We start from the raw sequence: 25,680 nt of genomic DNA, 5'->3' as shown, positions 1-25,680 counted from the left end.
ATGTATATAAGCTCAAGATCTTTTGTGCAAGGCATGTGTGATAGGAGGAGCTCAACCCCCATGAATCTAGTGCTGATAATAAAGAATGCCTGCTAATACTCCAGTTTGTGTCTTAGTGAGTTTCCTGATTGATTGATTTATGCTATCATACCAGCAAGTATGTGATCTGAGAATAATGCTTATTGTTTAATATTATTCCCATGTAGTTGCTAGTTCTTAGCTATCTTGCAGAATTATGGCAGATTGGCATTTGCACTGTTATATGACTGGTGTTTATAACATGGTTTCCTTTCTATTATAAATAAGGCAAGCTGCACTCTTATTTACGCGACTGTGAGCTGGATCTGCATAATTGACATTAATAAGATGTGTGTACCTGCAAGAGAATATCATGCATGCAAACTTGTGTAAAACAGAATATGTGTGTATGTTAGGCTGAATTTCTTGTGGAAACTATCTTTTTCTTGCAGTGATAAGTGAAAATAGAAACTAATAAGAGTTTATCTCCTAATTGCTTTCTTGGCATGGATGGATAACCAAGTTACTGTGCAAGTTTACATAAACTTGATTAAAGCTTTCTGAAATGGTGTAGATCATCAAAAATAGCTTTACAGGAAAAAAAGTTAGGAAATGGTGGGTTGTCGTGCAACAGACTACACCCCAGACTAAGAATATTTGTATGGGAACTGTTGAATCATGGCCTGAACCTCCAATTGATCACCTGAGGCAAACACTGAGTCAGCCATGGGAGCACAGGTAAAGGCAATTCACCTGGACTGGAAAGGGTGGAGCCTGGCTCCACCTCTCCTAGATGCCATTTAAGGACTGACTGCCACTGAGAAATGATCTCTTTCTGGAGATTGTTTCATTTGGAGTTTTCCTGTGAGCCTAGGACCCAGGTAAGTGTTTTCATTTATTTTTTCGATTATCCTTTTCCACTGTGATAATGTTTCTAGCTACGCGGTCTTTAGATACCAGCCTAAACACACCACTGTATGAATTTGTTGATTATACGATGTTCTAATGGCTCTTGATTTTTGACAGATGCACCCCTTGGCAGTGCTGACAGATCTACTGCTGGTCACTGTAGTAACAGGTAGGAAAAATGTTTGATGTCTTGAAACTTTATAGGTTGCCCTGAAAGTAGTTCCTCCTATCTATAGCCATGTGAACTATAACAGATACAGGAGCGCAATAACTGCTGTGATTATGACTACGTACATAACAAGTGATGCACGATCTATTGCTCACTACCTGCTGACCAATGCCCATCTAGACTCCAAACAGCAAAAGGGAAGATCAGAGGCTTCCCATACCTCTCATAACTTCCGCATGATGTCGTACTTATCATAACTTCCGCATGATGTCGTACGGTATGGAATACCTCTTTGGCTAATTTGTCAGCTATCTTTTTCAACATAGTTATCACCACCAAAGCCATGCATTTTTGCCAGTAATAAAAAAGCTTTCATGTTGTTGTTTGTCTTTTTTTTTTTTCCTCTAAGCACGACAACTGTGTGGCTGTCTGAAATGTGGCTTTTCTTTCAAATTGCTGTTACCGCTGCTGTAACAAATCACCCACACCTCCTCACATGCTAATGTCTACTGTTTAGTCCTCATAAATGTTGAGCAAGTGTTGAAAAATGTCAGTGGATGCAATTGTTTTCCTTGTGGAGGATTTCAGTTCCACAACTTTGCTTCATACACACTTCAGTGTCAGACACAGACACATTTTGTCAGACTGCCCATCTGCTGCTGTCTGTCACATAGTCACAAAATTTAATGAATTGCTATTGGGAAAGTTCAATCTACTTCTGATGTTGCAGGTCAACATAGTAAGATAGGAAGTGTTGCTTTCAGAGCAGCTGTCATATAATGTAATTTCTTTTTTTTTTTTTTTTTTTTTTTTTCTGCAAGACACTTTCCCTTCTTTTGCACATCTAATCCTGCAGTACTTGATCAGCCAATGTTCTCCTGATACTGGTGACATCAGTAAGGTTCTTTTGGCTCTTCAACTTTCAACAACTACTGTGTAGGATCAGTAAGGCTACAACCAGTGATGTCTGGCTTCCCGTACTAGCAGGCTTCACTATTACTACTGAGGCACAAATATGAGTGCATGGCATTTTTTAAAGCACTAAAATTAGCCATGCAGGGTTTAGGTTAGTAGAAATACAGATAAAAAGCTCTTTTGCTGATGTATGTAATGAAAACAATATATTCCTGATCATATGGGCTGTCATGTCAGGTATACAGCCTACCTAGAAGCTAGAGATTAAGGTCCAGGACAGATTATATTCAGGGTTTAAAACAAACAAAAAACCACCAGGTAAGTTCTTAAACTATGAGGTGTTTGTTTTACTTTGGAAGTTATATTGTGTTTTGATATTCAGGATCCTCAGGTTCTTTGCTTCTGGAGTCATCAGTTTCCCGTTGCAGCCTTTTTGGGAATGATCACATCAAAACCTTTGATGGTTCTTTCTACAGTTTTGCTGGGGACTGCAGTTACCTCCTTGCTGGTGACTGTCACAAACACTCCTTCACACTCTTGGGTGAGTCTGAGCAAGATATAAAATAGTAACGCTTGCAGAATATTGTAAGCCTGTGACATTACCCTGTGCTGAGTTCTGTCATTGAGAAGAAAAATAATATTTCCCTTTGTGAGATAGGCTAAGCTGCTGCATTAAAAAAAAGTTTCACTGGGAGTGAAATAGCTCTGCTCAATTGGATGACCAATACTGGCATCAAGTTCTTAAAGAGCAACTGAGATGGTTAGAGGGCTTATCAAGAACAAAGTTATCCATGCCTAGTTCTTATCTCAATTCAGTAGATTCCACTCCCTCTTCTTACTGTTGAGCTATAGGTGTTTTGAGGAGGGAACTTGTTGTTCTGGGGAGGAGACTAGGAAGAGAAAGACCAGGGATCAGAGTGGATAACTGATTCATTTTCTTGGGAGCTCTTCTAGTATGCATGGTGAGATGGAGAATTCACTGACTAGAGAAAATAAAGGGAAAAGCATGAGTCTACAGCTAGAGGCTGGGCAGCTCAGAGTTGGTAGTAGCTACCCTTATCTTGAGACTACCTCTGTATTTCACATTATCTATTTCTATTTCATCTTAGAATTGCAAGTCTCTTGAAAATGATAGACAGTATGCTTCCTGTACTGCAAAATATTCTTACAAGTTACTCTCCTCAGTCTCAGAGCTAACAGTGTTTGCTAATATCACATCTCTTCAGGTAACTACAAGGAAGGGGAGAAAATCGGTTTCTCTTTGTATCTTGGAGAATATTTCAACCTTCATTTCTTGTTGGACGGAAGTGTAACACAGGAAGACAAAAGGTATTAGTATTATTGGAACAGCAAATATTCCAGCAGGAAAAAACAATATGCTTAATGTCATATTCTGAGAAATTCTTGTTGTTCATCACAGGGTTTCCATACCTTTTGCTTCCAATGGCATATTTATAGAGAAGGAGGCAGGTTATCATAAAATATCCAGCAATGATTATGGCTTTGTGGTGAAGATTGATATTGGTGGGAATATTCAGATATTCCTTCAAGAAAAATACTATAATAAGACCTGTGGGCTGTGTGGAAACTTCAATAAATTTGCTGAAGATGACTTCAGAACTCAGGAAGGTAAGACTGAGACTGTGCTTGTACTGTGATGTATTCTGCACTTTTCCTAATGGGTGACTCAACAATTCTGCTGATCCAGAAAAATGTTTCTACAAACTTATCAGATACTCATTTCGATGAAATAAAAAGCTGTCCAAGTTGTTTCCTCTTCCCTTCCTTGTAAAGGGAAATTATGTAATCTCACAGAACCATAGAATTTCATTCCTGAGTAAAACCAGTGCTCTGAATTTAATGCTTGGAAACATCAAATGATAAAATAGAGATGAAGCTCTGGGCTAAATTATGTGTAACATAGCAGTGCTGGGGAACAGATGAGAAAATCCAGCAAAAATTATACAAGAAATACCCATGAATTCAACTTATTTAAAAATCAGTTAGACAAGTGGGAAATGAGTAGTCTTTCAGATACAGAATACTTAAATCCAGAGTGTTGCTCCTGGAAGACTTATACATGGATTAGGCACAGTATGCTGCTATGAAGTACTTACTACTTTTTTATTCTGAGACAGGTTGCTGTGTTAGAAGTGCACTTTGTATCTGAGTAGCTCCTAGAAAGAGGGAGAGACAAGATCGTTTTTGCTGCGCTCTGCATCATTATATGAAGTCTGTCAGTATGAGTGAAGATTAAGTGTTTTGGAGAAGTCATGAACATAACTTTCAAGGACCATCTTGATTTTAACGTATTTCAGAATGTTTAATAATTATTAGCATGCATTTGAATATATTTAGAGTAAACTAAGTTTAATTACTTTACATTATCAGTTTAACATAGTATGTCTTAAAATGATATAGAAAATGAGAGAGACAAAACAGCATGGAGAAGTATCTGGTGCTGTCCTGAAGATGTGTATTACTGATGCCTAGGATTCATAAGCATGGCTTCAATGTACAGATGAAACTGTCTTCACATATTGTAAATTGATTTAGCCTTTCAGCAATGCCAGTAATAAGATCTTAGAGAATATCTTAGCTGGGCTTAGTGACTTCGTACTGAGATCTGAAGCTTGCATTTTGAGACAATAACAGGAAGTGAGACTACTATAAGTGATAAGAGCAGCAAAGGAGACTGTACTGCCTAGCACTGTTCAAATATAGGATATGCCCTTCTGCTTGTGTTTACACCTTTTGTGCTGTATTTATTTAACATTCTTAGAAAACTATATTAGAAAACTGTCTTAGAAAAGGAGCACTTTCCCATACCTAGATTTCTGATGTGAAGTACATGGCAGGGTTACTTCTTGGAAGAGCTGAAAAACAGTGGAGAAGGTGATGAGACCATAAATGGCTCTTGTATGATGAAGACCTTTATTTCTGTAAAATGTATGGGTGTGCAGATCTGTACTTTTAACCTGAGAAATTACTGTATTATCCTAATTCTGACTACTTTCTACTCTGTTACAATCTTTCATGTAATTTGATGTAGAATTAATTATGTTAGAAATCATCTCCTTGACAGCTCTTCTAGCAGGGTGGCTCGTGCACTCTTCCTGATGTGCTCCAAGTAAAATCAGCTTTCCATTTGCTCAGACCATTCCTTAAAGTGCCACAGTTAACTTTCAGGTGAGGGGGAGCGCAAACAGCTAGTAAAGGTGATGCTCTTTAGAAGGAGATCTAAGAAGATAATGTTATAAAACCACTTATGCTTTTCTTCAACTGCAGTCTTTGTTCACCTTTTAGCCTGATTAGATCTTGTGAAGGTCAATGCAACCCCAGGATATGAGCTTGGCACAATGTCTTAGTGATCTGCGCAGAGGGGTTGACTTAATGTTGGCTGCAGACTGAGTCTGGCTGTCCTGTGTACCCGTAGCTTCCTGTTAAAATCTAGGTATGTTTTCACTGTTAGTTTAGGTCTTAAGTTCTTATCTATTAAATGTTTCATTAAATACAGTAAGATCTGTGAGCTCCATACTTGAAAGTATTGGAAGTTCAACAGGTTTTTCAGCTGAGCAAATAACTCAAGATATTTTAATCATCAAATGGCTTTGATTTAAACTGATATGGCAAACTGTCTGGGGGCTAATAGTCATCTAAGTAAGAGCCACTGTCTGTGCGAGTGTGGTGAAAGGAGAGCTTTTGCTGAAGTGTTTCTCTACCTCTCATAGATTGTAGCTCACTTTTTTTTAAAAGCCAGTGCAGGAGTTTTGTGTCATTTTCTGTACAGAAGGGAAATCCTGTGATTAACTCATGTAATTTAATGGTCTGTTTCCAGGAATTAGTTTTGGCACCAGATGATCACATCCCAAATTTATTTTAAAGTCTCAATCACTATGGACTGAATCTAAACCATAACCTCAGCTGTTCTTGAAATATCCTGCTTTTTATCACAGTTGCAACAAAATGAAAATGCTTAAATCAACATTAAAAAAGCGCACTATTTTCCCATATTATTAAAAAAAGAAATACCTCTAGTTTAATAATATTGGTCACTTTTGCTCAGAAAAATAGTTTGGTTTGACGTGACTTGCTCTTTGAAAAGTGGATAATGACAGAATTTCATTGATTTTATTTGAATTATGTTGAGATGGTGGGTAAGATGAGAGAGAAGTTTCTGTGTTTTTGGACATTATTTACTTGCTGAAAAAAGTTATGATTTAATTTGATATCTTTCTACTCATCACAGTAGTTTTCATCCTGTCAAATGGTTTTGGGCCAGTTTGGCCCAGTTCCATGACTAATGAGGCAGGGAAGAGCCATGGTCCTCCTCCCCAGGAAATGGGGAAGGGGCATAAGGAAAAAGCAAGGAGAAAAACAAAACAGTGATAACAAGTTAAGGGAGGAAAACAAATTTAGTAAATATGATAGCATAATGGGAGATAATATAATACAATTTAATTAGTGTTGAAGCTAATAAATGAGTGTCCAAAACCGAAGGTCTTACTCTAATGCTGAAGTTGTGATGGCTAGGGAGCACACATAGCAGAGAAGAGCAGTAAAAGAAGGAAAAAAGGGACAGTCATGATTTCTGAGCAGTTTTCCCTCTAAATGGGAAATGAAACAGTGAAATCTTCTGGATTTGTAGTTCTTCTCTTCTGGGAAGTAAGTGCCTGGAAATACCAACAATCCAAGGAGCTTTAGCACTGACTCTTTAAATCCCTTGCACTACAAGATGTTATGATGTGGAATACTGACAACAAATCATAAAACCATGACAATCATTAGACTAATCTTTGCCATCTGTGGTAAATTTAAGTTTCCTTCTTCCTGTTCTTTTTTTTTTAAGTGCCTAACCTAACTATTGTTTGAGTCCTTAGTATCTAGGTTAAAAGAAAAAGTCAAGTCTGCTGTCTTTATTATACCCACCCTTAGCATTTTCTGTATACTTCTAATGACAACCCTTCAGGAATTAGGAATGGTCATAGTGTTTAGTAAACTGTTTTTTACTGAGCTTACAGTACATCACTCAAATTTAGATTAAGAATGTAAATATATATATATATATTTTACAACAAATTATAAGGATATTATTTCACCCTTTTTTTTTTTTTTAGGTACAATGGGGATTATGTTTCAAGATATCCTCAGCATGATGTCTTGAATGTGTTAGCAGTAAGAACTAATATTCTCACATGAAAAACATTTGAAGTCATAAAATAGGGAAAGATTTAGAAAACTATCTATTCTGTAGCAAGTACCCATCAAAACAGAAGTAGTCCCACAGTCCTGGGAGGCAATTTGAGGAAGCATACTTTTTCTTGTTTAACCCTGTCCTTGGTTGAAGAATAAGAAGCAGCAATGTGCCTTGAATTTCCCAAGAAGCAAAAGCCATACAGATTAACTTATGGTTGTCCAACCCTTTGGCTTGCCTGAGCAGTACTGAGTGAACAGGAGTTGACATGAGCTGCATATAAAATACATAATTAATGTATATAAGTAACAAAACTTATTGTTGTCTATTATATTTCAATAAAATCACAGAGCAATAAAGACAGAAAACTAGTGGGGTATTTGACTTTGTTTTTGTGGAACTAATGCATAAGTCTAGTTTGAATACAGTGGTTGCCATTCCTCATGAGTTCTCAAGCTCTTCATATTTGGAGTCACAAATATACAAGAAAGGTTTCAAGATTTTTGGAAAAAAAAATCTATTCTCAGCTTTCTTTATCAAAATGGAAAGAATGTCTGCTTTTTTTTTTTTTTAATGCTTGCAGGACTGTGTTTAGCTAGTGTATAAAAATGCATGAAATTATTTGATGTAACTTCAGCTTGCCATTTCAAATGCTGCTATTGTCTGCAATATGGCACAGATAAGAATTTTCACTTTGAAGGTAGATATTTAACTCATTTAAATGAGCAGTCAAATCCATCAAAAATGCAGATCTGTGAGACATTTTTAATCTTCACATTCTGACACAAAGTTTTCTTGTAATTCAATGAAGGACTTGATTTTACTTTGTGGAGATTTTTAGCATTTTTCCCTGGTTTAGACTCTTTACTTCTGAAAAGTAAATGGTGACTCTGAGAAAATTGCTTTAATGTACTTTTTACTGCTTCATGCAAATCAAGAAATTTAGCTGTGTCTTTTCAATTGCAACAATAAGCCTTTTTTACAGTGACATATTTGTCATCAATACCTCTAATGAAAATGGCAAGTTAGCCATATCTGTAGCATATGTATTTTCATCTACATCTAAAGCACAAAATTTGAAATTAGCACCTTTACCCTCCAATTTTTTTTTCAATAGATTTTCCAGTTTCTTCAGTTTACCTGGCTATAGTCTGATGAGATCTGGTAAGACAAGCTGATTTTAGGAAAAGCTGTTTTTTATCAGGGCACGTTTTATGCTCTCTATACACTGCTTAACAAACTTGCCATCAGGAAAAACTTTTTTTTTTGCAATCGTATTTATTATTGCATTAACTAGCTTTTATAACAGAGTCTGTTCAAGTTTTAATTTTTTTAAAATATTTTTTGAGATGACAGACTTTCAATTCTCCTGTTTTGTCTTTATGAAGTATTCTTGATATGCAATAAACTTGACAGCATGTTTCTGTATATAATGTCTTCTCAAATTGTAGTTTTTTGAATACAGACAGAATTTACTTGCAAATTCAGCTTAGTGCTATATTATTTGTCAGCACTGTGCTGAACTCTCCCTGCATCCTGGTACCAGGCCTGGCTACTTGGTGAGGTGAAGCTGCTGTAATGATGATGGGACAGGAAGGAGTGCTGGCTGCAGTGGTGAGCTGATCTGGGCAGCATGTGGTATGCAGACTGCAGTTTAGACATGCCTGCATTAAGTCCTTTAGATTGGCTCCTAAACAAAACAGGTGCAAATCTAGCCATGTCTGTGCCAAGAGCTGCTTATAATCCTGCAGAGAAGCATGATTCAGGACAAGATCCAAAGCAAGATTAGTTATGGTGTATGTTACTTTTCTTTCAAATGAGATTTCCTTTCAGAAATCAAGAAAATGAAGGTTAACTGTGATCAGGAATGCTAATACTTCCACTGGTTCATGAGAGCAGCTTTGTTTTGTTTGCCTTTCTAATCTCTACTGTTTTGTGACAACTTCAAAATAGTATGAAAATGTCTAGATGTGCCTAGGTTTCTCCAGAGTATGTTCGACCAGCAAATAACTTCCAGCATGTTCATACAAAGGTGGGGAATGCTAGGAGCTGCCTTCTGCAGGCTTTGGTCTGCCCTGCTGTACAGGGATGGATTTTAGAAATCTGCCACTGTGCATGTCCAGAGGAAGTTGGTTTTCATACAGTCAGGCTATTTGGAATTGAAATTCTTTTAGTGCTACAGATTTTTAAAACAGCTTACACCTGCCAATGGCATTTATAATAGCCAATAATGACCCTTTGTTACTCAGCACCTTGAAAAACGATGTGTTTTTCCTCTTGTTGGTTCACAGGGAGCCTTGTGGGAAACATCTATGATTTTGCAAACTCATGGGCATTGCGGAGTGAAAATAAGTTGTGCAAGAGAGTGCAGACTCCAAGCAGCATGTGCAACGTTTCATCTGATATTGCAGAGAAGGTTTGTGCCATAAGATACCATTTGAGTTTTCAATATTACCCACCTGAAGGCAGTTTGTCTGCTCTTTGGCAGGGGAATATAGATACTTTCTTGAGTCCTACAGCTGACGTATTACTCCATCAGCAAAGTGGTTAGGATGCCAGGTGCAGGAGATACCTGTTTAGGATTTCAGAGGTACAGAGTGATCTGCAATAGCTATGCAAAAGACTGTTTGTGCTGCTGCATGGCAAGTATGTGGCAAATTGTGATTCCCACAAAGTGTGGGAATCAATGCCTAGTCTGGCAGGAAGCATAAGATGCAGTGGTCAGGCATATGTTGGAGGTGGCAGCGATGCAGTATGCCATGCTGTGGTGTGGGTGCTCCTGACACTCTTAAGGCTTGGCACAGGATGCAGATGTGCTTCCTTATTACTGAATGCAGTTTGCATCCTACTTGGCTGAATTATTTTTACAAATCTAGTACATACTGCTACCCCTCCACTCTGGAAAAACAATCCCAAACTCCAAACAGATAAACTCATTTGAGCCCGAAGTATGAGTTGTTTCCAAAGTTACACCAACGTTACTTGGGGAAAAAGTGTTTAATGGATGTCTTTAGAATTAGGTGAGCAACTCCTTCTATTATTCTGTGAGCAGGAAAGTGTTGAGTGACATCTGTTGCCACCACCACTGCAAACAGCATTTGCGTGTGCGTTGCAGTTGATACCCCTGTGCATCACCAGAGCAGGAAGATGCTTAAGTAAGTCTTTCTGACAGAGATGATCTTCTCTGTAGATGTGCACACTTCATGACACCCTGCTGTTTCCCCTGCCAGGAGGAAGACTTCAGTTAATGTACTATACTAGCTCTAACTAGTTAAAGAAACACCGAACAGCTAATTCTGTGATTCTTTTATCTTTTATTCTATAAACCATAAACAGGCCAGGCAGATGTGCACTGATGGTTGCCAGATCAGTCTTTTTCAGGCTGAACAGTCTCAGGTCTCTCACTTTCCTCGTAATGGAAATGCTCCACAACCCTAATAATCCTTATGGCCTTCCGCTGGACTCCCTCCAGTAGTTCCCTGTCTTTTTTGAACTGGGGAGCCCAGAACTGGCCACAGTACTCCAGATTTGGCCTTACCAGGACAGAGTAGAGTGGGAGGATGTACCTCAGGTTACCACTGATCTTCTTGACTGCAGAGGCATACTGCTGGCTCATGGTCAGTCTGCCATCCTTCAGGATATCCAGCTCCTTTCCTTTCCTTTTAGGTCAACTCCTAACTCATACTGATGCATGTGGCTCCTTCTAAGGTGTAGGACCCTATACTTGTCTTCATTGAACCTCATATGGTTCCTGTCTGCCCAGTTCTCTAGCTTGTCCAGATCACACTGAATGGAAGCAAAATGTTATCCACTTCTCCCAGTTTTGTATCATTAACAAGCTTGCTGAAGGTGCGTCTTTTCCCTTAATTAAAGTGAAGATGCAAGATGAAATCCAATCTGAGGAGTAGACTGCAATTAATGTGTTGTTTTGTTGTTTTTGTTTTTGTTTTTTTAACAGATTATATTAAATATTGTTCCTTTCTTGGACAAAGTTTGCTTGCCCACAAGAATATTAGCTGGATGAAATTATCTTTTCTCTATTGTGAATTCATGAGCTCACAGTATTTATTGTTGGCTAGATTTATTCACTACGCAAGAATGAACACAGTGCTATTAGCAGAAGTCCAGCCAAATTAGTACTTGCTAAAGAATACCGAGACTTTGAATAGCTTGCTTTATTTGCTTGCTCTGGTCTCAGAATGTACAACTTGTCTGTCTCCTTGCCTCCCTCCCTGAAGCCTCTGCTTCAGCCTTTTTCTCTTTGCTTGCCTCACATGCTGCAAAGTTGTAATTCTCTCTGTCCTTGCACCACAGATACTCAGCCAGCATAATTAGGGAAATGGCTTTAGATTCCTTATCTGGAGCCTAAAGTGTTGCACTGTTTTATAACTAAGTTTAGAAGAATTTGGAGATGGTGAACTTTGTGTTGTGCCTCATTCAATTTTATTCTGTAAGCCTCTCAAGTTGCAGAATTGGTGTCTGACTAGATGAAACTTGATCAAGGAACTGGTGAGTTAGGGAGAAGGTGGCTCTCCAGCTGGAAGCCAGGGATGGCAGTGCAGAGATCTCAGTGCTGCCCATTGCCATGAGTGGGTGCCTATTGTGGCCAGAAAAGGCTTATGCACCAAGAGCTCCCAGCTGGGCTACTTGCAGAAATTTTGATAGTACTTTGCCACGTGGAAGTCTGATGGAGCTGCTGGTTGTTTCAGCTGTTGGTCAGGAATATTTCATCTCCTTTACAGCTTTTGTCCTCCTGTTCTACCAAACAATCTACCAAACAATAGATGTTAGCCCAGTGAGTGGGTGACTGATGAATTTCAGCAGTGGTGACAGTGAAAAACAAGCTATGTTTCAGACATTAGTGCTGCAGAAATTATAAGAATGTGTGAAATACCAACAACAATTCTATGTGGTGGGAGTAGAGAACAAAGAAAGTCAGTGAGTCTGTGACTAGTAGGACTTGCCAGTGTATGGACAATGCCAAGCCATTTAAATAAACCCTTAACAACTGACGGAGAAGTAAAGGAAGCAATGTAAATAGATTCACCTATATACACATTATATAGTAGTTTTACTCTAACTGTTCTCTGTATTCTAAGCACTATTTCAGGATGGATTTTTTTTTTTTTTTCTGTGCAAAGCAAGTCCTGTAACCGGGAATGCTACAGCAGTGGGTGAAACTGCTCTGTTCTCTTCATGTGTACTGTCCCCTAACTAAAGAACAAGAAGCTCTGCTAATTCAGCTTCATCATTAAGTTTTAAGGAAATGTTTGAAATATACATAATTTGCAGAGTGAGATATATCCATTAATCCATAGCAATATGTAACTGAGATGTCTAGAAGACAGGAAAATTTCAGCTATAATTCCTTATATGGAGTTGGATATCTTAAGCAAATTGAATAGCAAGAAAACCTTAAACAAACCTTAAATAGAGAAAATTGTGACTGTATGTTGTTTTCTAGCATATAACTTGTATTCTTGATAATCAGTTAGAGATCAATCAATGGATATGTTATTGAACAAGAGTGAATAATTCTGTAGGGAAAAAACGTTTTAAAAATCATTAATGATGGGTCACAAACACAGTCATAATACAGCAACTTTTACATGCTCTCACCTCAAGTACTTGTTTAGGCATTCAGGAATAGAGTGTCATTACTGCAAATCAATGAACTTAAAAACCTAACCTACCCCCCTTTTTGTAATAGACCTGAAATTTACAGCATGGCTACAACTGCTTATATAAAACAATGATGAATAAGTAGAAAGTTAAACTTCAAATATCTGTGTCAAGGTTGTTTCAGAAATAATTCTCCTGCTTATTTGAGCACATTTTCATCCTTCCAGAAAGCTGCAGTAAACATATAAGACTTAATGAACTATGACATAATGTAAACATAAGAGAAGATTTACTTGAGAACCTCCCTCAGAATGAAGTGAATTCTTTTTAGGCTGTGTTCTGTGTACAGCTAATTCACAACTTAGCTTGCTGCTATCGTAAAGGACACTTTCAGAGCACACTTCTCCCCATCTCACTATGCAGACTTGTCCTTGCACTAACTGTCAGCATATGGTTTAACTTGCTAGAAAAGCAGAAAATACTGCTTTCCCTCTTGGGTTATTTTCATACCATTTATGTGAGTTATATTGACCTATCATATATACCGTATATTAGACAAGCCAGCAGGAGTGACAGAAACATGAAACCATAAATAGAAAACAAACTTGATTCCTCAGATCCCAGTCAGAGTTGATCTTTCAATCTAAAACTTCCTCAGTTCTCCATTTTCTGGAAGAGGATCTGTTCATTTTTCTTCTTTCCTTACTGGAAAGTTTCTCCCCCTTGTTGTGCATCCCTTCCTGGTACTCTAGACACCATGTGGTTCTTCACTGGATAGTAAGCAGTTCCTTGCTTTCCTGCATTTTATGACTGATCAACTGACATAACTTCAACTGTTTTGTATTAATTGCAGTGTTAATGTACCTCTATGTATACATGGATGTGGTGATAATTAGCTATTGACTGTGATGTTGTTTAACAACATCTTCTTGTTAAATAGTAACCTTGACATTATTATTTAAGAATTGTGGTGACAAATTGTTTGGAAAAAGTTTTTTTTCTTCTTATGATTACAGTAATTAAATTATTTTGTCCCCTCTGCCTCCTTGTTCCTCACTTGCTATGCAGGATGTCATGGAAACCTGTGAGCTGCTAAGAACATCTTTGACCTTTGCACAGTGCCATCATCTAGTGGATCCAGAGCCATACATCTATCTCTGTGAAAGAGACATCTGTTCCTCTACCTACAGCATGAATGGTCATTGCTTAGTGTTTCTTGATTATGCAAGGAACTGTGCTCATGAAGGAGTGATTTTGGATGGGTGGCCTGAAGAAAGCTCATGCAGTAAGTTGACAGGATTGTTCCTAAGTTACTTAACCTAATGGAGGTCATGCTTGTCTTGAAGATGTATGTGTTGTAGCTAAGAACAACTGATGCTTTTTTAGGGTGTTGATTAAAGCAGGCAGGTTAAACTGTGAAGTGCCAATCACTTCAATTTATTTGAAGTGCCTTTGCTAGTTCTCCATTCCAAGCCCCCCATCATGCACCTCTTTGCTAAAAGTTTTCCTTAAGTAAGGGTAGTTTGAACCACATACAAAGATCCTAAGCTTCTTATAGATTTATCTGATCACACTAACTACAACATCTAGAATGTTCTATTTTACATGCAGCTCATATGTGCGATCTTGTCAGTATCATCATGAACAGCACTCTCTACTGTTTAGTAAAGACAATTATTTTTATCTTTGATTTACCTAAAACATCAGAATTGAGATGGTGATTTTTCTACACAATTTTTTTCTTTTCTAGGTAAGAGATCCTGATTGGATCTTGAAATATTGCATTTATTAACTCAGTTTTCTGAGGTCTTGATTGCAAATTGACTAAGACGATTTTATAGAGGAAAGATCATGTTTGCCCCAACCTGCTGGAATTCATATAGGTAGATAGCTCTACCAAAGAACCTCAGCATAGCACAAAACAACAGAGCAGTGAAGTCGCAGGCTACAGTGAGTGAGGATCTGCTCAGAAATAAGAGAAAGAAACTGCTTACCTTCAAAAGACCTGTAAGGCCCTTAAGTAAGCAGAGATCTTTAGATGAGATATCCTTAACTCCACTGCCAAACCTTAAATGAAGTCTGGGAAGGGATGGATCCTGGCTCCATCCTTTCCCTTCATGCACCTGAGCTCTCCTGACTGGCCCTGTTTTCCTATCAGGTTCTCAATTAGTAGTTCAAGCCATGACTTAGCATTTCCACTACACCCAGTTAAATATTTATATGCACAAATGGGTAATAATAAAAATCATTCTATATGTATTCAGTGATACATTTTTTTTTTTTTCACGCTTCTTATATTACCTAGTGTCACGGAGTTGACCAGATCAATCTATGTCCGTGACAGGGGCGACAGGCCTCTGCCCTGCCCCCCCACCCCAGTCCCACAAAAATGGGAAGGAAGGAAGGGAGGAAAAGAGCAGTGGCAACAATCTATGGAGGAAAACTTATTTTACTATAATATCGGAATACAAGATAACACAATATATACAATTTAATTGAAATTGAGATGAATAAATCAGACAAGGTGAGAGAGGGAGAGTTCCCGGGACCGAGTCAAACCTGAAAAGCTTGGAACAGCTAGGAAAGCACCCTCCAGCACCCACTGCCAGGCAGCAAGAGAGCGCCCCCCCCACCCGGAAGGGCCAGATCCCGTGACTTCTGTAATGTACAGGGATAGGTACTTGGAATTGGGGCAGTGACACTTTAATGCCCCGTACACTACATGATGTTTTGATGTGGAATACTGAAACCCAAAAACAAAAACAAAAACAAAAACATAGAACCATGACATTCCACCCCTTATTCTACATCGTTACATCATGCTTAAAATATATATACATATATACAAACAAACAAAAAATGATTAAAATGCACACATGGCTATATACATATACATAGAATTAGTAACTGCACTCCCCCGGCATCAAGTTTCCTTGTGGTACACATTGAACATCCCCATTCTTCTGCATCACCCACCAAGTGGATCCTGGTCCCTGGGCAAAAACTGTACCACGGAGAGGTTTGCCCTTTCCAGAAGCTGGAAGAACCCAAACTGCCTTTCCTAACATTTCTTTACATGTACAACAGGGACTTTATCTCCCTCTACGGTATGTAGGGAACTGGATTGGTTAGGACCATCACGATTGATAGATCCTCTGGTATTGACTAACCAGGTGGCTTCTGCCAAATGCTTCTCCCAGTGCTTAAATGTTCCGCCACCCAGTGCTTTTAGCATCGTTTTTAACAATCCATTGTATCGTTCAATTTTACCAGAGGCTGGTGCATGATAGGGAATATGGTAAATCCACTCAATGCCATGATCTTTGGCCCAAGTATTTACAAGAGAATTTTTGAAATGAGCCCCATTATCTGACTCAATCCTTTCTGGGGTGCCATGTCGCCACAGGACTTGTTTCTCGAGACCCAGTATGGTGTTTCGGGCGGTAGCATGGGGTACTACATATGTTTCAAGCCACCCAGTGGTTGCCTCCACCATAGTAAGCACATAATGCTTACCATTGCGAGATCGTGGCAAAGTGATATAATCAACCTGCCATGCCTCCCCATATTTGTACTTTTGCCATCGCCCTTCCTCCCACAGAGGTTTCATCCTCTTGGCTTGTTTGATGATGGCACATGTTTCACAGTTATGAATAACCTGTGCAATGGCATCCATAGTTAAGTCCACCCCTCGGTCTCGGGCCCATTTGTATGTTGCATCTCTCCCTTGATGACCTGAGGTCTCATGGGCCCACCGAACCAGAAATAATTCACCCTTGTTCTGCCAGTCCAGGTCTATTTGAGCCACCTCAATTTTTGCAGCTCGATCTACCTGATAGTTATTTTGCTGTTCTTCAGTAGCCCGACTCTTGGGCACATGAGCATCTACATGGCGCACCTTTACAACTATAGTCTTTGTTCGGGCAGCAATGTCTTTCCACAGTTCAGCAGCCCAAATAGGTTTACCCCTTCTTTGCCAGTTATTTTGCTCCCACTGCTGTAACCACCCCCATAAGGCATTTGCTACCATCCATGAGTCAGTGTAAAGATAGAGCATTGGCCACCTCTCCCGTTCAGCAACATCTAAGGCCAGTTGGACAGCCTTTACCTCTGCAAATTGGCTTGATTCTCCTTTCCCTTCAGTGGCCTCTGCAACTTGTCGTGTGGGGCTCCACACAGCAGATTTCCATCTGCGATGCTTTCCCACAATATGACACGATCCATCTGTGAACAGGGCATATTTCTTTTCATCCTCTGGTAGTTCATTGTATGGTGGGGCTTCTTTAGCACGTGATACTTCTTCTCCTGGTGGTGTTCCAAACTTTTTACCTTCAGGCCAGTCCATGATGACCTCTAGGATTCCTGGACGGCTGAGGTTCCCCATCCGCGCTCGCTGTGTAATCAACGCAATCCACTTGCTCCAGGTGGCATCAGTAGCATGATGGGTGGAGGGAACCTTTCCTTTAAACATCCAGTTCAGCACTGGCAGTTGAGGTGCCAGAAGGAGCTGTGTTTCAGTACCGACTACTTCAGAAGCAGCCCGAACCCCCTCATATGCAGCTAAGATCTCCTTTTCAGTTGGAGTGTAGCCCTCTTCAGACCCCCTGTAGGCTCGACTCCAGAAACCCAGGGGTCGGCCTCGGGTCTCTCCTGAGGCTCTTTGCCACAAACTCCAAGTGGGACCGTTCTCTCCAGCAGCAGTATAGAGGATGTTCTTTATACCCTGTCCCGTCCGTACTGGCCCTAGGGCCACGGCACGGGCTATCTCCTGTTTAATCTGTTCAAAAGCCTGCTGCTGCTCAGGTCCCCATGTAAACTCATTTCTCATTCGTGTCACATAATAAAGAGGGCTTACAATGAGGCTGTAGTTTGGAACATGCATTCTCCAAAAGCCCACTGCACCCAGAAAAGATTGTGTCTCTCTTTTGCTAGTGGGTGGAGACATAGCAGTGATTTTGTCGATCACATCTGTTGGGATGTGACGACGGCCATCTTGCCACTTTATACCTAGGAACTGAATCTCCTGGGCAGGTCCTTTCACTTTGCTTCGCTTAATAGCAAAACCAGCACTCAGAAGAATTTGGATCATTCGCTCTCTTTTTGTAAAAACTTCTTCTGCTGTATTGCCCCACACAATGATGTCATCAATGTACTGCAGGTGCTCAGGAGCACTGCCCTGTTCCAATACAGTTTGGATCAACCCATGGCAAATGGTCGGGCTGTGTTTCCACCCCTGGGGCAAACGGTTCCAGGTATACTGAACGCCCCTCCATGTGAAAGCAAACTGTGGCTTACATTCTTTGGCCAAAGGAATGGAAAAGAAGGCATTAGCAATGTCAGTGGTGGCATACCATTTGGCCGCTTTTGACTCCAGTTCATACTGGAGTTCTAACATGTCCGGCACAGCAGCACTCAGTGGGGGTGTGACTTCATTCAGGCCACGGTAGTCCACCGTCAGCCTCCATTCTCCACTGGCTTTACGCACTGGCCATATGGGGCTGTTAAAAGGTGAGTGAGTTTTGCTGATCACTCCCTGGCTCTCTGGTTGACGAATTAACTTATGAATGGGGAGCAAAGAATCCCTGTTGGTGTGGTACTGCCGCCTGTGCACCATTTTTGTGGCAATTGGTACCTGTTGCTCTTTTACTCGCAGCAGCCCCACAACAGACGGATCTTCTGACAGGCCAGGCAAAACAGACAGCTGCTTAATGTTGTCTATGTCCACAGCAGCTATTCCAAAGGCCCATCGATACCCCTTAGGATCCTTGAAATGCCCCCTTCTGAGATAATCAATACCATGGAGCCCCTGGGCCCGTCACAATAGGATGTTTCTGCCAGTCCTTACCAGTGAGGCTTATCTCAGCCTCCAACACAGTCAATTCTTGAGAGCCCCCGGTCACTCCAGAAATATGGATTGATTCTGTCCCTTCATGACTTGAGGGCATCAGAGTGCACTGTGCACCAGTGTCCACCAGGGCCTTATGTTTCAGTGGTTCTGATGTGCCAGGCCATCGAATCCACACAGTCCAATATACTCTATTATCCCTTTCCCCCCCCTGACTGAGGGCAGGGCCCCCCTATTCATTACCTGTGGTAACTGGAGCAACTGCACTGGTGGTAGATCTGCCTTGTAATTCTTTCACCCGTGCTCGCAGTACAGCAGTAGGTTCATGGTGCCACTTCCTCATGTCTTCTCCATGGTCACGTAGGTAATACCATAAGACAATTCATGGTGTATTATCCCTTACTTGAGCTGGAGAGCATTTGCCTCTAACAGCTGAGATTTTTGATGATGCACGTGAGAAGGAAGGTTCATCGTCTTTAGTTAGGTGGGCTCGCATCATCTCCTTCATCTCCTTGATCTCCTTCATTAAACTCGTTTGATTATCCTGATCTTCATCAAGCGTTTCTGATACTGCTACAGGTTTGTCACGGTTAATCAGTTGAGACACTTGCTCCGTCATTTTTGATATAGCAGCCACGGCAGCATGAATTGGGGACAGCAATTGTTCGTAGTTTTGGAGCGTAACAATTAATTCATAAACTAAAGGCGTTCTCTGTTGTTCTTGGTATCTGTCACATGCTGATGTTAGTGTAGCGGCATATTTGTCCGGTGCTGTTGTCACGATTTTCTGCCATATCTCAGGCGTCGTCCTCACCTTTTCAGGGTCGCGGTTTTGGTGTGGTTGGTTAGGAACAAAGTTAGGGTCATACAACATTTCCACCACGCCTATTTCCCTCAAATACTGGATACCCTTTTCCACTGTATCCCATTTTTTCATCGCAATCTTCAAGCCGTTTTTGAAGGGGTACTTTTCCTTCACGGCTATTAACACTCGTTCCCAGAGGGAGGCAGCCTCATCCGAACATCGACTAATTCCTCTGTCAATAGCTGGATCTCTGGCAATGGCACCTAGTTGGTGAGCTTCGTTACCATCCAGAGACAAGCTATGGGCCCCACTGTCCCAACAGCGAACCAACCAGGAAACAAGACTTTCATTCGGGCGCCGTGTAAACTCCTTTCTTGAACCTTGGATTTCAGTCATCTTTAGAGGCCGGCGAGTAGTAATAGAGACTTCCTCTTCATCACTCTCTTCTGCATGTCTCTTAGTTTTCGCTCTTGCCTTTCGCGATGGTGGTGGTTCTGAGGAGGGCCCCTCGCCTGGATCTTCCTCCTCCTCCTCCTCTTCTTCTCTTTTTCGTTCAAGACGCGAAGACACTCGTTTCCATTTCTTGCCCTCCACAGGAGCAACCGGTATTGTTACTGGTGTCTCCTGTGATTGATTAGATTTGACTTGGGGATTTTCCCCTTTGGCTTGAACCTCAGCTCGGAAACTCTCTCTCTCTCGAATGGTATTATATAGGGCACGGTAAGCACAAGCCAAACCCCAAATAAGTTGTACCTCCTTAGATTTATGTAAGCCGCATAGTCCCTGACTCAAATACTGGCTTAGTTTCTCAGGATCCCACAGATGTTCAAGAGTAAAATCCCATGACACTGCGGGTCCCCATGCTTCTAAGACCTTTCCTAAACCTCTCCATATTCCCTGCCAGTCATCATTCTCTGGTTTTGGAGTAGACTCCTTATTACGAATGCGTTGGAGTACATTCAGGAAAATTAACGACATGCACACCAACATGAGTATTAATTCAAGATTCGAAAAACGTTTGATAAACCGAGAAGAAAACCTGGAGACTGGTCTGAACATTGTGTTGTTTGTAAAATTAGCTATTCCATTTGGGATGTAGCTGTTTGTGAAATTAGCCATTCCTTCTGGGATGTAGTTGTTTGTGAAATTAGCCATTCCTTCTGGGATGTAAATGTCAAAATTCAAATCATACCACATTGCAAGTAGGTAAAACATAGGTGTCTCCATCAGTGCCCTTAGGTAGCTATATACGGATGCAATTCCAAAACACGTAAGTGTGAGATGGATTATTGGCCAGTAGGTTGTGAGTAACACCATTGCTTTAAATCCTTTACACAGTGCCCCCACGATAACGAGCGGGTTCATCGGTGGTGCCTGCTAAAAAGGGGTTAATGAATTGAAGCTAACAAGAGGAGGGGAAAAAAAAAGAAAAAAAGGCACTACCCAGACGAAGTAGTGCTCAGAGTTTACAAATATCCCAGAACACTGGCAGTACGCCTAATCTTTCAAGGTCAGGTTTTCCAGCACAGAAACCTGAACTACTGATAATGCTCCCTAACGAAGCTCTCTAAGAGCAGAGAGAAAAAGAGATTTGTTCTAAAAGCTAAAAAGCAGTGAAGCCCCACGTTGGGTGCCAAAATCTGTCACGGAGTTGACCAGATCAATCTATGTCCGTGACAGGGGCGACAGGCCTCTGCCCTCCCCCCCCACCCCAGTCCCACAAAAATGGGAAGGAAGGAAGGGAGGAAAAGAGCAGTGGCAACAATCTATGGAGGAAAACTTATTTTACTATAATATCGGAATACAAGATAACACAATATACACAATTTAATTGAAATTGAGATGAATAAATCAGACAAGGTGAGAGAGGGAGAGTTCCTGGGACCGAGTCAAACCTGAAAAGCTTGGAACAGCTAGGAAAGCACCCTCCAGCACCCACTGCCAGGCAGCAAGAGAGCGCCCCCCCCACCCGGAAGGGCCAGATCCCGTGACTTCTGTAATGTACAGGGATAGGTACTTGGAATTGGGGCAGTGACACTTTAATGCCCCGTACACTACATGATGTTTTGATGTGGAATACTGAAACCCAAAAACAAAAACAAAAACAAAAACATAGAACCATGACACCTAGAAAGACCATTTTTTTCCAGTGTACTTGTAGTTATTCAGTGTATTTGTAGTTATTCATCATGATTTGTACTGACAGTCCTACAAGTCAAATTTCTTCTCTGGTAAACAACCAGAAAACACTGCCTTCAGATTATAGTTAGGACTGGAAGATATTGCTTATGAAAGGAATTGTACACTACAACAAAGACTCTTAATTCTTGAAGTAATTTATTACCTTACCATTAGGATATAAAGAGGATCTAACTAATCTCTTTGCTCAGGATGAAAGCCAGAGTACCCATTTAAGCTAAGGCTCTCTATAAATCTTGATAAAGCCATGAGAGAATATCTCTGTTCCCAGATCTCATTTCTTATCCTTGACTTCATAAAACTTTTTTCCAAGTCAGAAATACTACCCACGTCTGCTGCCACAGCAAGAGCTTTATTTCATATGACTCTTCATCTGTGCTATTACGCTGTCTTAGATGATGATAATTTTATGTCTTGGAGGCATGACATGAACAGAAGGACAGTGGTGCTGGGCACACTTCATTTCTGCAAGCAGATATCTGAGCCCTGGTGCCACAGAAGACTGTTCCTTCATTATTCTTCCATCTCTGTCAGTGGAGAATTTGTTGGGAAAGGGCTAACTCTACTCTGTCCTTCCCACTCAAAACCCATGCAGTTTTGTGGGATTTTTCTATGCATTAAAATGAACAAATGGTTCATATAATATGTGCATACATAACAGTTCTTGTCTACAACATATCAGCTGTAGGAATACCATATGTAGCAGAAATGTTAAGTCAGGGCTTGAAACAATGACTGAACATGTGGTAGGAAGGCAGGGCCAACTCGGGATTGCTCAGGTACATTCAGTGTACCTCAGTGACCAGAAGGTGTGGAGCCAGGATCCACCCCTTCCCAGACCTCATTTAGGAGTTGGAAGTGAAGGCAAAGGTATCTTACTGGGGATCTCTGTGTACCTGAGATGTTCCGATGGTAGGAAGCTTTTTTTTCCTCCTTTATTTTGGTGCCTACAGCTGTTGCATTTAAGGAGCTCCTCACTTGCTGGAGCCTTCTGTTTTCCTGTTATTGCTGTGATTTTCATTGCATTACACTCAAGCATGCATGTTAGTCTGTGCTATGAATTCTTTAGAAAAAGAGTGGGATTTTGTAGACTTAATTGTTTCCTACTTCTCTCTGAAAACACAAAACATCAGGTATTTTCTAAATAAAAAGGGTAACTGAGCAGTTCAAAGGTACAGAATGTGCTTTTTGTCCAAATTTCTTAGATATTTTGTGAAACTTCTTCCTGTGTTTAATTTTTCTTAATACACTTGGTTTTAGTTGATAATACTTGGTTTATTAAAGGCTGTAGTGGAATTGCTGGGTCACAGCTGAACCAGTGTTTGAACACCAAGTGAGAAGGTGTGGCTAACCTAGGGAGCTCAGAAGCAAGCAGTGCACCCAAATGACTGGAAGTGGAGCCTGGATCTATACCTCCTGGATCTGTCCTTCCTCACTCTCATTTAAAGGGTATCAACCAAGAGGGTGCTGTGGGTATCTCTCTGGGTAGGGATCATACACTTCTTGAGCTGTCACTCCTTGTGGAGAGGGGTGAGCTTATTTTCCTTCTTCATTACCTATTATTACTCTATAGTACTTGTATCCCATTTGAAGGCACTGTGTTATCTTATTTTGCTCTACAGAGGCTGATGTCAGTTTCTTTTCTAAACGCTTACTAAATGACCTAACGTATGATGATGTTGAAAACTGAGTGTTCTGTGTCTAAGAAAGGAATCCGTAATTATGGATTTTTAAAATATATTTATATAAATAAATATATATAAATATAAACTTTCTTGGCATTTCTGTGTTTTAGCCTTTGATAATTAAGAAAACTTACTGAAGAACTGTTCAGGAATTTGCACTTCTAATTTTTCTTTCATTATTTCAGAGCCAAGATGTCCAGTTGGCATGGAGTATAAGGCATGTATATCTCCTTGTGCTAAAACCTGCCAGAGCCTGAATATCAATGAAGTGTGTCATGGGCAATGCGTTGATGGCTGCAGCTGCCCTGGTAATTTATTTACTGGGTTGTTTATAGGGAAGTGTTTGGCAATGCTACTATATACTTTGTTAGAAGAAAGAAAGCTGTGTCTTAAGTATGTCTTAAGTATTCTTGAAATTAGAAACACTTCTCTTTTCTGGGACCAAGCCCTGGAGTGAGCCAATTCCAATACTGCCTGAATATTCCATGGAAGGGCCATTTTTTGAGACTCAACTATAATGTGAACATCAGTGCTATCTAATCGTCTTATGATTGCCTTTCATTCTTGGTGAGCAACTGCATACTACTGCAATGTCTAGATTTCTTCTGGACTGTTTTTCTCTGGAAAGTAGAAGAAGGAAAAAGAACTGAACGTACTGAATGTGTTTCATTAAAAAAATCACATATAGAACTTGCTTTGCATTTCTAAAAGTCATTAGGGTTTTAGATATATGATTTTACTTACTACTGAATCCTTTGTGGAGGAACTTTGATTAACTGAAAGTTGGCATCCCAATGACTGCTTTTTTTTTTTTTTTTTTTTTTTTTTAGTTTTCCTTCTCTGTTTACTGTACTTAGTAGCTGCAGGTGGAGAGTTAGAGTCCTGGCTCCCTTTACTATCTTTTTCATTGTTGTTATTTTGAATAGTGCTACCTCTTCCTTTCAAACCTCAAATGTGGAGTCTATATGAATGTGCAGATGTATTTATTGTCCTATATTAAGATACAAAATACGACTGAAGTTTACGGAATGTGTCATTTGATTTCCAAAACAAGGCAGTGATGATGAATAAATCTTGTCAGAGGAGAAACTAATGCATTCTAAAACGATACTATTCAGAGCTCCCATTTAGCTGCTTATCTCTTGTGTATTGTAGGTTTAAAGCTGTCACTCCATGTCAGGACCTGAACAGGTGCATAGGGAAGTTGACAGGAAATAGGCAGAGGATTGTATTTTGTTGCATAGGAGCTAGATATTATATTTTTTTATATTCCCTGGGAGTGTTGGGAGAAACTGAAGGAATTGAATCTACCAGCTGTGAAGGTCTCTGGCTATTCTCCCTTCTGTAGCTGCTCTGATCAGTCTGTCACACAAAAGGTGTAAGGGGATAGAAACTGAGGAGCAGAGAGACATAAGTTCAACAGAAAAGGTACTGCATGAGAAATAAGTAAATTACTGGAAGAAACTAAATGACAGGAAGTAGGAATTGACAGTACATGTGTGTCCCTGTAATTGGTGACTTCAGAGAAAAGGGTCAAAGTCTCTGCAGGCATTTGCAAGTATTCTCTCATAGAAGAGGGAAAGGAATTTCTAGCAATCAGAATTTTTTTTACAGCAGCTATTCTTAGTATAGAGGAATATCAGCTACCTATCAACATGGGGATCTGGGAGAAAGAAACTTGTCCTTTCTTCTACTGATAGTTTATGTTGCAATTCCAGACAAGTCTTTATAACTGCCCGGTGACTCCAATTATCTTTGTAAGATGTATAGAATATGTAATTACAGTTGCGTAATGTGGAGAATTTTATAAGCTGAATTCAAGTTGGGAAGTTAGCCCTCTCACTTTCTTGTTTCTGCAGCAGTTGAGAAGAGAAACTGCATCTCTACATCATAATGTATGTTTATTACAGACCCTGTCTTGTGGAACAGTACCTTCCTGTATTCCAAGGCAGCTAAAAGTACACTGCCTGCAAAGGCTTCTTCTGTTGCTTACTCCTTCTTATAGATGTTGTTGTTGTTCAACTTTGCTCCTTTGTTCCCTACTTTGTTTTTTTCTGTCCTTTCGCAACAAATACAAAACCTGTCTGGGCACTCTTTACTTATAGACAGGTCTGTTAGCTCTCAGGCTTATCTTTTGCACTTGATCTATGTATGTATATAATCTAGAACTTTTTTTTTTCAAATAAAATCATAGATTAGCTCAGGTCGTACTTGATCATGCTCCCCATTTTTGACTCTTGTGTGTTCCAATATTTGTTTTGAACTCACGAATTGGATGAACACAGAGCTTCTTTGGGAACACCAGGAACATACACCATT

The 25,680-nt window shown here is 40.1% G+C and overlaps 1 protein-coding gene across 2 annotated transcripts in view; it reads left to right on the top strand.

Annotated features, from left to right (window-relative positions):
• Positions 1-25,680, top strand: part of VWF (von Willebrand factor) — a 151,722-nt gene that overhangs the window by 606 nt on the left and 125,436 nt on the right. Inside the window, exons 1-8 of one of the 2 annotated variants that reach the window (XM_048934565.1) lie at positions 786-899; positions 1,045-1,096; positions 2,394-2,552; positions 3,238-3,340; positions 3,432-3,640; positions 9,497-9,621; positions 13,896-14,112; positions 23,547-23,669. In XM_048934565.1, the coding sequence (XP_048790522.1) occupies positions 843-899; positions 1,045-1,096; positions 2,394-2,552; positions 3,238-3,340; positions 3,432-3,640; positions 9,497-9,621; positions 13,896-14,112; positions 23,547-23,669 (1,045 nt within the window). In that variant the 5' untranslated portion in view covers positions 786-842. Of the gene's footprint in view, positions 1-785; positions 900-1,044; positions 1,097-2,393; positions 2,553-3,237; positions 3,341-3,431; positions 3,641-9,496; positions 9,622-13,895; positions 14,113-23,546; positions 23,670-25,680 lie in introns of those variants that run through there. The other variant, XM_048934566.1, reaches the window with a different exon arrangement.

This window comes from Lagopus muta, chromosome 1, assembly GCF_023343835.1.
Source record: "Lagopus muta isolate bLagMut1 chromosome 1, bLagMut1 primary, whole genome shotgun sequence".
Classification (NCBI taxonomy): domain Eukaryota; kingdom Metazoa; phylum Chordata; class Aves; order Galliformes; family Phasianidae; genus Lagopus; species Lagopus muta.
This window is presented reverse-complemented; position numbering and strand designations above follow the sequence as displayed.